A 12,452-nucleotide genomic window follows, 5' to 3' on the forward strand; every position below is an offset into this window, starting at 1 on the left:
CCTTGAAAAGAACCTCATTTTCGAGGAAGTCTCATCATATGAGGCTGAAAGGCAGATCAGGATAAGCTCATCATAGAACAAGTAGGGTGTTGTTAATACGGCATGACAATTGGGCCCTAAAACCACTCAGATATACTCTAACATCCAGCTTATTACACACATTTCAATTGTACTGTTGACATCTGCTGACCTCAATTGAGACAATTTCTCTGACAGCCAAACAATATCATGATGATGGCCAAAATTAACATTGAACCGAAACACAGGCTGAATTTAACAGCTTAATAGACAGTGCATTGTTAATAGCTGGTATATGTATCTATATATTTTCCCCTCCCTGTCCTAATATTACATTTATATGTTTTAATTTCTATATTTCATACAAACTGCATACTCATATCTGTTTTGTCCTGATAATCAAATTAAAATGGTCAAAAGAAAGTAATACATTGACTTTATATATGTTTTTAAAGATGAACCAGTGACCGAGTGGGTGAGTTTATGATAACAATTTTAAACAATTATACACAGTATATAGTTTTAGGCAAATAGATTAAAAAAATGAAACCAATAAATCCAGTTATTGATTGACTTTATATGGCAACTCTCTAAAAATAATTTGTGTCATCAGCTCCACAGTAAGAAAACACAACAATGGGTAAAGGATAAATACATCAATTTTAATAAATATTTCTACTTTAATATACAAATTGACAGTACATAGAATTTTAGTTATTCTTAACATATATGAGTAACAGTTCTTTTACTCAATCTCATTTTCTATACAAAAGCAAATATAAGCAACAAACTTTCTGTACACAAAAAGGTCAAAAAAGATCCTTCTAACAGTAGCATGAAAACTAACTATTATATAAGTCAACATGAACATGAAATAAGTGCCTCTGCACAAACAAGAGACCTTAAATGAGGCCAAAAACAGGCACAAATGGAACAGGTTAACTGCAGAACGTAAATCTATACTCATGACTTTTGTTAGAGTGAAAGTTACACAACTCCTGAGCTAACTGTAAAAGCATGAGCGATCCTGAATAAATTACACAGTATATTTGAGCAAGGAGACAAAACACTCCTAACGTCCCTTAGAACCAAATTAAAGAGAAAGCAAATTTATTTTATAAAGAGTTAGCACTGAAATATGACAATTGAATTTCACAGGTGAGGAAAACTAATGTATATATTGCTTTCACACAATAAACTATCTCTATTGAGTGCTGTTTACACTCCAGAAGTAAGCACATCTTTAAGAAATAAAAGACAAAAGTTGAGAAAGTCAGCTTAATATAACTCCTATATTTATGTTAGTAGAGACTACTCTGTATTTTATCCAGTAACATTAAGGTTCAAACAAAAACATTGGCCCACTTTTAAATAAGACATAATTGATGGAACTTACATCCTCACACTAATGATGTTGCATATTCAATTCATTATATTGCACAACATACAAAAATAAGACATTTAATACTGCTCGTTACGCCAGAAATAGAAAACAGTGAAATAAAAAATGAAAAACAAATTTGACTAATTCTCTCAGTCCAGTCAGCTTTAACATTTTTCAAGTTCAACTCGTAAAGGCCATGTGATGAAGAATCCATCCAATAATTGTGTAGAAAACATTTGGCACCAATTCAAACTGGACTGAACAGAAAAAAAACGATGGATGAGTGTTACTGTCTGGAGTAACACATGCGTGGGGTAGAGCTACAGATTGCCTTATTCCTACTTATGTTACAGTGTATTCCTACTGTGACGAGTAACACTCACACTCAGTGCACTTTACATAGTGTGTAACCTCTGAGTAAAGACTACACATGAGCAGCCGATGCCAAGCTGCCTCTGGGTGCTGTCAGTTGACTCTACGCTGGCTGCTGAGGGTTAACATTCATATGTTGAGGGTGTCCCAACAGGCCGATCCGCTGCTTCTGCTTCCTCTGCTCTGTCATCTGTAGAGAAAAGGCATGTTTGTAAAAGATCATTTCACCTGTAGCTGTTTGGCATACACGTCCTCCTCTGCTGAATAAGTTGGAAACCTCTTGTGTCCTTAATCTATAGCCGTTCATTTATTCATTGAGCTGCACAAACTCTGCAAACTGCTGAAGAGAAACAGAAGCTTTTGAAGTCCAGCCAGCCATGTCACACTTTGCAGTATCTTCTGACGAAAGCAACAGAATACAAAGTACTAATACTGAAACTCTGTCGATAGAAATTTCAGAGATCAAGCAAAGCACATGAGTCATAAAGTATGTCTTAACCTTTATATCAGCAGGTATAAGAATGAATTTTCTACTAAGAATCAACTTTAAGAACTACAGAGAGAGGTTTTCACCTCAACACCTCAACAAAACAATATTAAAACTGAGACAAACTGTTTTGTGATGAGTGGAGAAGGAGAAATAAATCTGAGGAGAGAGATTTGTTGAATCTAAATATATCAAAAGATATTAAGTGGATAGTCTAAACTCAGTTAAAGGGAGGTTCTCTAAATTATTAGTATAATTGAGACAACTTTCCCCTGAACGAAGATGCAGAGAACTCTTGAAACACGTTTCTTTCCGTTTGTGCTTTACTTTGAATGATACTTCAATACTTCAAATGTAAGCTTTAAATTCAAATCCTCAGGTTCACAAATTGACACTTTCAAAGCTTTTAATTATTTCTTCTTTATATTAACAACAACTTAAATCTGTCCTTACACTTTTTTTTGTACCAAAAATGTGACTGCTACCACGATGCCCTTCGCTGCTTTCAGCAACATCACAATCATTTCCCCTGTCTGGGTCAGAATGTCTTGGTTACATTCACTTCCTCACAAAGAGTTCTCATTTCAAGGGTAAGATATTTTTCAATTCTGTTTACTAGAAACAGAGGATTGCAGCTATTGTGCAACAGATGCCTCTTTTGCCTTTATACACTTTATATCAGCAGTAGTAGGCATTCGGACACGAGGACTTACGCTACCTTTTAAAACTATTCTCTCAAAGCAAAGGTTCAGACTTTTGGGGTTTGTCCTGTTTTGAGGACAAAGTCTTATCAAGGTATAAAAATAATAAATAAATACATTACAGATAGCAACTACAATCTTGGACGCTGCTGGATGGTAAAAATTGATTCAAGTTGAGAGCCTCATGAGCAATGAACTAGCTGAACTATGACTCACCACCTTTTGCTCTGTGAGCTCTGTATCTAAAGGGCAGTGAGCAGCACACAAACCTCAAGCACAGACTGCCGTCTCACACTTAATGTCTCACACATTATGATTTCCCCATGATGTACTTGAAGACCCTCTGTCAGTGTCTCCTCTTTCGTTAAACAAACCTGTTCTTTGAGCTCGGTCAGCTGGCCCGACAGGTTGGACACAAGTTTCATGGTGGACTCCAGCTTCTCCTGCAAATTCCTGATCTCATTCTGCTCCCCATCTGCATCGCTACTGACCAGCGACATAGCCCGCATCCTTGGGAACCAGTCTAAGTTGTGCTCCTGTGAAAAAAAAAAAAAAAAGGTGAACACTTACGGCGGCCTTGTAAGCTCATGATGAAACAGATGCATCACATTTCCTGTGTTACTTTCCAATATCTTACAGCTTTTTCAGAAGTGATTAGAATTATTCTAAATTTAGTTGACTCAAACAAGCTGGTCCAGTTTTTATTTGCCAGTGTAGTGGAGATCTTTAACATTATAAAGCACAGAAGGCATCAAGTGTTAGTACAAGGCCCTCTCTGATTTCAGCCGTGTTTGGTCTTTGGTAGTATCCAGTGATTCAAAGCCTACTATAAATCAGAATCTAATCAATCATAAGGAACTTTTCAAGTTTCTATTCTTGAAATCACTTGGAACAGGTAGTTTACATATTGGTTGTATATTTCCCTGATGTCTTGTCTTACCATAGACACAATAAAAAGGGCAAACTTAAACCCATTCTTATTTAATAATACATGCAATGTCTCACAAAGTGCTAAAAGGGCTAAAGAAATACATTGCTTTTATGTTTGCTTTATCTTCCACCAGCAAATTATAATAACTAAGTGTAAATGACTTCTGTAAGGTCTCTGTATCCATCAACTATATTCAGAAGGCTTGTTAAAGGGAAATCAATTTAGTTTTATCTGATAGACTGTGGAGGACTGCACTTTCTCGTCTTCATAGTTGCTCATCAAATAGCACACATGGGTTATTCAGTTCAAAGTCATCCACCATTTTCATTCTTCTACATTCATGTACAATAAATATGATCCTCATGTCTCCAATTTGTGATAAATGTCAATCAAATGATGGATTATTGTTGATTTTATTTTGGGACCAGCCATTAATTTTTTTTTAGCTCTGGTCAACTTTTCTTTTTTTTTCTTTTCAGGGGTTTATCACAAGACTCTATCTCCTGACAGTCAGTTGTCTCACTTTGGAGCCTTAGAGGGCTCCTCAACTCCCCCTTCATGCATTCAAACAGCTCTAGGCATGAGCATGGTATAAGCAAAAAAGAAATGCTGAAAGACTTGAAGACAACAACTCCACTGTGCTTCAGAATCTGGCTACGTGAACTGGTTTTGGTTATCCACATGACAGAATTGTCAACCAATAATTGAAAATAAAATAAATGGTAAGAAGCTTGGGGCCTCTGTTTGAAACATTTGGACTCATTTTGACTACATTTTTCTGTTTTGATTTTTCTTTTTGTTCTAGCAAACTTCCATTGTGGATGGCTCACATTTAAAAATCATTAATAGATGACATTTATCAACTTTTGTGTCCTGACACATGATTTGCATACAGTTCTCTGAGTCATCTGTATGCCCCCTGCCCTTTGTGTGTATTTAAGATTTAAGTATGATTTTCATTGGATACATTTTTTTGTAAGAATAAGAAACAAAAAATAATAAAAGGTTTGTCTTGAATGCTCCTGTGATATACAGAAAAAATCTGCAACAAGCTGTTATACAAAGTGCTGAAATCTAGTGTGCCATCAAGCTGAAACTGAGGTTTTTTAATGGGACTTGCTTCAGTGATGTGTAAAATGAGTTTTCCTTAATAATAATGATGATGATGATGATGATGATGATGATTATAATAACAATAACACAAAAATAATAACAATAATACCAACAACAACAACAACAACAACAATAATAATAATAATAATAATAATACCAACAACTATAACAACGCAAATAATACAAATAAAAAATAACAACAACAAAAACAACACAACAACAATTATAAGTATACAAATAATAATATTTTTCAAGAAGAGAGGTAACAAAGTGCTTTACAAAGAGAAACAAACAAAAAGGATTAAAGAAAAATAAATAAATAAATACATGTTGTAAAAATATAATTATCAGTCAAAAAGAGTCAATCTTAAAAAAACAAAAAAACATTACAGCACAGGAAAGGCAAGCAACAGTACACTACACATTAAGTATTTAATACAATAAATGGGTTTTGAGTTGCTTTCTGAAAGTGTCAGCTGAGACCGCTGATCTTAAATCCAGTGGCAGAGAGTTCCAACATGTTGGAGCTACAACAGCAAAAGCACAGTCTCCTTTGGAGTGTGGAACAACAAACAGAGGACCAGAGGACCTCAAGGACCTGCTTGGATTGCAGATGCCTGTCCATGCAGGGCTTTGAAAGTGATGATAAGAATCTTAACATGTATTCTGAAGTTTATGGGAAGCTAGTGTAAAGATAACATAATTGGTGTTTTATGAGACATTTGGGAAGATTTGGTTAGAAGCCCAGCTGCAGCGTTTTGAACTAATTATAATTGATTTAGGGATATTTTACGGTGGCAAGTGAAAAGTGAATTACAGTAAATCAACCAGGCAGAAATACATGGATGATAATCTTAATTTAAGCTGTAGATACAATGGGCCTAAATTCAGCAATGTTTCTAAGCTGGTAAAAAAAAGGAGACTTAAAGTGTATAGGACAGAAGACTTAAGTTTGCTCAACTAAAACACAGATTTTATCGCTTCTGTAAATACTGTATAAAGAACTGTTAAGGAATCTGTTGTAAGGAGTTAACATTTTCGGATGAATTTCCAGTAGGTGCTGATTGTAAGTGTAAGTCAGTTCAGGCAATCATTTCCTCAGTGTATGCTTTGTTGCAATTTGTTCGCCTTGTAACCAAAATGTGCCATGACTTTTGAATGAGAAAGCCAAATTTGGGATCCCCGTCTATGACATTGTCAGTACTCATATTTGAAATGTTTTTTATGCTGTTGCAAACATAGTTCATCTGCAATCCAAGCAAGTTCAAAGAGTAAAAAAAGTCCCAGATGAAACAGGGTGTATTTTTTCTGGGTCACCAACTATATTAAATGATGGTTCTTGTCACTGAAGAACAACAGGTTTTGTAGGCGTGACACTTAGTGCTTCTGAGACACTACACTCTGTGTAGCTCACTCAGAGAAATAACTGGTAAACATGAATAAATAATTCCTTTAACTGCCCATGAATTCTCTTAATAGACAAGCAAAAAAAAGTTATATAAATAATAGTTTCATTTATACATATTTATTGATTTAAACATAGTTTTTCACAAGTTTGCCAATTACTTTCGACTTAAAGCTAAACATAGCATGGTTACAAACTGTTTAAATGTGGTTGATGGTGTAAACTTACAGGTCAAAAGTATATTTGAAGATCAACAGGAAGTGGAACAGGGGGTCATTTTAAAAGATTTAACAACTATGAGAGTTATACATATATGTTTTTATGAACCAAAATATCAGATAAAGTTATATTTTTTAAGATCTTCCTGAATAAAATAAGCAGTCAAGGTACTCCAGCAGTACACCACTACCTACATATTATTAGGCACTGTCCAAACAAGCTTCTGGATATGCCAAAGCATAAGAAGAAGTACAACCCAAATCCCAAAAATGTTGGGTAAAATGTTGATAAAAAGAGAATTTGAAGGTTTGCAAATCATTCAAATCCCTATATTCAACTGAAAATAGTGCAAAAGCTACACCCTAAATGTTAAAACTAAAAAATAATATGACAAAGATCTGCTCTTCTAAATTGATACTAGCAACATGTTTAAAAAAAGTTAGGACGGGGAGAACAAAAGAATGAAAAAGTTGTGTAATGCTAAAAAGAAATCACCTGGAGGTACATCACCCGTCTATTAGGTTAGTTTGCCTCATGTTAGTAATGTTACTTACATGACACAGAGGCTGAGTCTCTAAGAAAGAAGAGGGTCACCACTCTGTGAGGGTCTGCATGAGCAATTAGTTCAACAATTTTGGAATGAAGCATAAAACTGCAAAGAATTTAGGGATTTCACCTTTAGTACATAATATCATTTATAACAGAAATGACTCTGTAGTGGAAGTCACTGCATTGGCCCAAGATCACATCTAAAAAACATTTTCTGTGAACACAGTTCCTGCTGCATCCACAAATGCAGGTTGAAACTGCACCATGCAAAGAGGAAACCATATATAAACATGATCCAGAAACACTGGATCCACAGCTACCCATGGAAATACATTTGTATTCAATTCTTCACAATGTAAATACACAACCATGCCTGTACCATTTGCCCTTGACTGCATAACCACCTAGAGAGAGGATGCTGCAAAGCCCTCAAGGTCCCTGGCTAGAAACAGAGCTGTGCAGAAACTGGACTGAAAAAGTCCCTAGGTTTCAGTGGTTGATTTGGATACAGATGTGTGAGTGAGTACGCTCCTCCAAACCACAAACCAGTGCTAGGTCAGAAGGTAGCCAAAGGGGAATCACACAACTCTGAAAAAACAGTAAACGAGTACTCTGAAAGGAGACAACGGCTGTGAGCAGGTTCCACTTCCTGAATGCAGGGCGACAAAGGCTGTGTTTACCTAGTTCACCTGCTAGATCCCCTCCTGATTAAATCAAAACATTAGAATAACAGCACTTATAGTTAAATAAGCACAAGTTTATACTCATCAGAACATTGATGTATTAGATTAAGGAGGAACGAGCAGTTTTATCATTAAGATGGTTCAATCTTTACCATCTAATCTATCAAATTTATTATATCATCTTTAAGGCTTTTAAACTATAATTGATAGATTTTTTTCTTGTTTTGTTTTATTTTGCTGCCTTGCTTTTCTTTGCTTTTTTTGCACTGTTTTCCTTTGCTTTTCTATTGTATAATTTTATTTTCCTGTAAAGCGCTTGGAGAATCTTTTAAAGCGCTTTTATAAATAAAATGTATTATTATTATTATTATTATCTTTCTCACAGGTCTCTCTGTCAGAGAAGAAGTAACGACAATTCAGTTGAAGTTTGAAGATAGATTTTACTGTTACGTACAGTATGTTTCCGACATACAATAAGATAGTAATAATAATAAAAAATAGTGTTGTAGAAAAAATAGCATTTGTTTGACTTTGTCAAGCCCTGCCTTGTTTCCATCCCTAGTGTTTACAAGCCCAAGCATTTCCAGTAAACTGAGAAGTGCAGCTATGAATAAAGATTCTACTTCACACTGGTTCAATGGAAATGACGGAAGTACATCTTTCATTATTAAAACCACATTGCCATAACAGAGAAACAGGATGCTATGTGGTTAAAACAGCAACATAAAACGTCAGAGTCATGCCGCAAGCCACCTGATAAGCTGACAGCCCACTCACTTAAAAAAAAAAAAAAAAGCAAACAGCACCGCACATCTAAATTAGACACAGACAGATATGGTTTAAGCATATTTTACTGTTCTGAGAGACACTCATGTTCTTATATATTTTTTATGGTTACAGATTTTTTAAATTCTGTTTCTACAGGTGAAATATCCTGTTGCTTTGAAGATCACAAGAATGAGGGCAATGAGTGTGAATAAAGACTCATGTTTTTACACCTTAGATTTGACACTTTATTCTCAGCACTCTTTACCATTGACGTCAGTCCCAGTCATTGTCAGAGTAACCTGACCTCTACACCCACTTCTGTTCTGTTGGTCTTCCATGCTGCCCCAACACCAAATAAAAAGTAAATGAATGAATGAATAATGAATGAAAAACAGTGGGAGAGACTGAAGGCTAATGTTGGCTATGTTAAATGTTAAAAATGTCACTTGATTACTTTTTTACTCTACTGTGAGTTGTGAGCTGTTGTAATAAGTGAACCGTCTCTATCTTGTCTTAACCTTTTTGGCTTTAATTTAAACCAAAATATGAAAAACAATGATTTGTATAGTCTATATAAAAATATAAATACAGAAGATTTTAACACTCATATGAAAAACTAACTTATTTTTTTAAATCTCAAGGTCAGTTGATTTTTTTTTTGCCAAGTTTAGAACCAAAAAATATTTGTAATTATCAAATCTAACAAGTTTGATATTAAACTCTGCATTCAGTTTTATAGTTTGTTTCTAAATATTTGAAAAAAATAAATACATTATATCTCTGAGCATGTCCTTTCATTCCTTGTTTCTATATCTATACTCTTTGCCTAATGAAGGTCTAGGACTGAAACATTGCCAAGAATATTTTTTGCAAGTTGTTCAGTGTTCAGGATTTTTGTAATTATTTGATCTTCTCCCTCCTCTTCTACACAGCTGTCCCACAGTACCAGTTGAAATGCAAAGTCCTTTCTTCCCTGTTTCTACATCTACCATCATTAATACATTAAAACAAAATAAGAAATCTGTATTCTTTCTTGTAACACAGCTGAAGGTTGTGAAAAATGTCAATACTTGTTGTTAAAAATGTATTATATGAGAGGAGCTTTATGAACCGTGCAACCTTTTTGGGCAACTCAGACATCGAGGTCACACTTGCATGTGAAGCTGAGCAGTAACGTTAAGGACGACTGTGTCAGCTGACAGGTCATCAGGGTCTTTCGCACCATGTGTGCCCTCTCTGCTCCGTCTGACCCTACTAAGTACTGATCAGAACACACCCTTGACGAACTCATTTGGGCTCAGAGGGGTGCAAGGTTAATGGGAAAGAGGATGGGGGTTAATCCCAAATCAGGTGGTTCCTCACAAGACTGAGTGTAGCAGATCAAGGCAAAAAGGCAACTGAGTGGGCTGAAACTGTGTCAGAAACTGACAGCAGTACAAGTGCGTCAGGGAAGCAACCACTTCAGAAGAAGGGGCTTTCCTTTGGCAGTTAAAATACTTTCTAATTGCTAGCAGACCACAAGTTTGATGGAAGAACCAAAACATAACAACTATCGGTTTTCTTTTTGATTCTGATTTCACATTCACAGTCTTCTTGTTCAATCACTTCGAGCACAGTGCCGTGTTAAGTGTGTGGTTGTGTTAGCATGCGTGTGTGTGTGTGTGTGCCTGCATCTATTTTACTCAAATGTTTTGGAATTGAAATACCGAGTCCTCATACTAACACGTTCTTCTTTGACATTTATAACTTTGATATTTTATTAAATTGTACAGTTATCAGTTATATGTTTTTAACACATTTGTACAAAATGAACAATAAACAAAATCACTCTAAAGTTTATATATTATCAAACTGTTTTTGTTGCTGCAGTAAAATGTAATGGGGATTCTTTTGTAGATGCATAAATTATTGAATAGCATATTTTATGAAAAAGAATAGAGAAATTATCTGTATATTCTACTGACTTAAAAAAATATACTTTTTAAAGATCTCTTACACTGCAGCTAAACAGAAGTCATAAGGCAGCATCTCAGTTTGGCTTGGTGCCATACATGAGGTGAGACCTGTGTGTGTATGTGTGTATGTTTAATGATTAGAGCAAAGCATGGCTGCTTCTGGGGATTAACACATTTCATGCCGATGGCAGACATTGTCTGAAAATTAATTCTCCAATCTCAAAGCAGACTGATGGGATAATACTTTGGAGGGATTCAAGGTCATGGAGGCAGGGATTACATAATGCAGCCCTGGTACTCTGGCTCAGATGAGGTAGAAACAAGACACACGGCCCATCAATGTTTCTGAGAAATAAAAGGCTGCACTAATCAACTTTACAAAAATCTATAAAAAAAAATGATCACTGGAGTCCAAGTGCCTACAGCGTTGTCAAGGAGGGAGGGTTAACCTCAGGAACACAGCAACTGTAACTGATACATGGTTTCAATGAACTTCATGTTGAGTCGCTGAGGAGCTCAACTTGTTACCTGGTGAGGAAAACAATCCTTTTGACTGCTGAGGTTTTTAAATGACGGAGAGCTTAAAGAACAAAGGACTTCAATAAGGTAATTTCTATTTTTGCTTGGCAAGGGAAAACACTCAGGGTAAAACTTAAAACCTGACCACTCCCAAAGGAAAATGGAAGAATGGCCCTCCCTAATTTCAAAGATTATTTCAATGAAGCCCAGATTAAACCCTTTAATAACTCACCACCAGTTCATGTAATACTGCCCTACAAAAACTGGTAATGCTTATGGATGCTGTAAAAAATCTTAAGATTAAAGCTCATTTAAAAACCTGGAGTACAATGAGAGAAGAATTTAACAAACAATCCAAGGGTGTGCTTCTGATCCTTTTGTTTGATTTTTCACTCTCAAATGTCGAGAGGACATGTTTTAAATTACTCATAAGTATACACTTCAAATCTCCCGAATTTTATAAGTTCCAATTTTCTTAAAAAACAAAACAAAACTGAGGACTGCAGATGAATTAAACCCTATGTTCTTCTCAGGTGCTGTGCAATATAAACTGTTGTCCAAAGGTGATAGTAATGAAAATAATAACAATAATAACAAAAATAATAAAAATTAAACAAATAATGATAACAATAAAATCAAAACCATATCAAACTTACCCTGATCATTTCAGCCACATAGCTCTCTGGGCCGGTGTACTCTGTGGAATCCTTCACCTTCACCAGGACGATGAAGCACAAGTAGTGCCACATGTTGTGCTCAACTTTAATGTGTTCTTCGAATGTAACTGTCTTATTGTCAAATTTGTCCCTCTCCAAACCTGAAAATGAAAGGATAAAACCCCAGGGCCACACACACACACACACACACACACACACACACACACACACACACACACACACACACACACACACACACACACACACACACACACACACACACACACACACACACACACACACACACACACACACACACAATGAAGAAATACACTTTGTATGGTAAAATTATGTGATTGTTCTAATGACCTGAGTTACTGAAAAAACTGGAGGGAATGGGGTAATGAGGTAATGGACGGATACAACGTTGGAAGTAAGATTTACTAAAAATGGTCACATTTGTTTGTCACACCAAATCCCTGCATTACATTGGCAAAAGAGGAATAACCCTTCTTTGAGTTTCCCAACATGAATGACGAGAACTGACCGATGATTATTTGGAGGTCAGACCAATCAGTGTCGGTTGTAGCTTGTGTCATCAATTATGAGTGATTGTACACTAAAGATTGGTCAGGACATATATGGCAACAGGAAGAAACACTTCTACTCCTCAGCAGCAGCTAGTGTGACTA

The 12,452-nt window shown here is 35.7% G+C and overlaps 1 protein-coding gene across 3 annotated transcripts in view; it reads right to left on the reverse strand.

The window, feature by feature from the left end:
* Positions 1-659: 659 nt before the first annotated feature.
* Positions 660-12,452, reverse strand: part of itpr1b (inositol 1,4,5-trisphosphate receptor, type 1b) — a 104,109-nt gene continuing 92,316 nt past the window's right edge. For all 3 annotated transcript variants that reach the window (XM_034692074.1, XM_034692083.1, XM_034692065.1), the window contains 3 exons: positions 11,761-11,921; positions 3,337-3,498; positions 660-1,964 (listed from right to left, as the gene is read on the reverse strand). In XM_034692074.1, coding sequence (XP_034547965.1) covers positions 1,878-1,964; positions 3,337-3,498; positions 11,761-11,921 — 410 coding nt within the window. In that variant the 3' untranslated portion in view covers positions 660-1,877. The remainder of the gene's footprint in view (positions 1,965-3,336; positions 3,499-11,760; positions 11,922-12,452) is intronic.

Source organism: Notolabrus celidotus, chromosome 1 (assembly GCF_009762535.1).
Source record: "Notolabrus celidotus isolate fNotCel1 chromosome 1, fNotCel1.pri, whole genome shotgun sequence".
Classification (NCBI taxonomy): domain Eukaryota; kingdom Metazoa; phylum Chordata; class Actinopteri; order Labriformes; family Labridae; genus Notolabrus; species Notolabrus celidotus.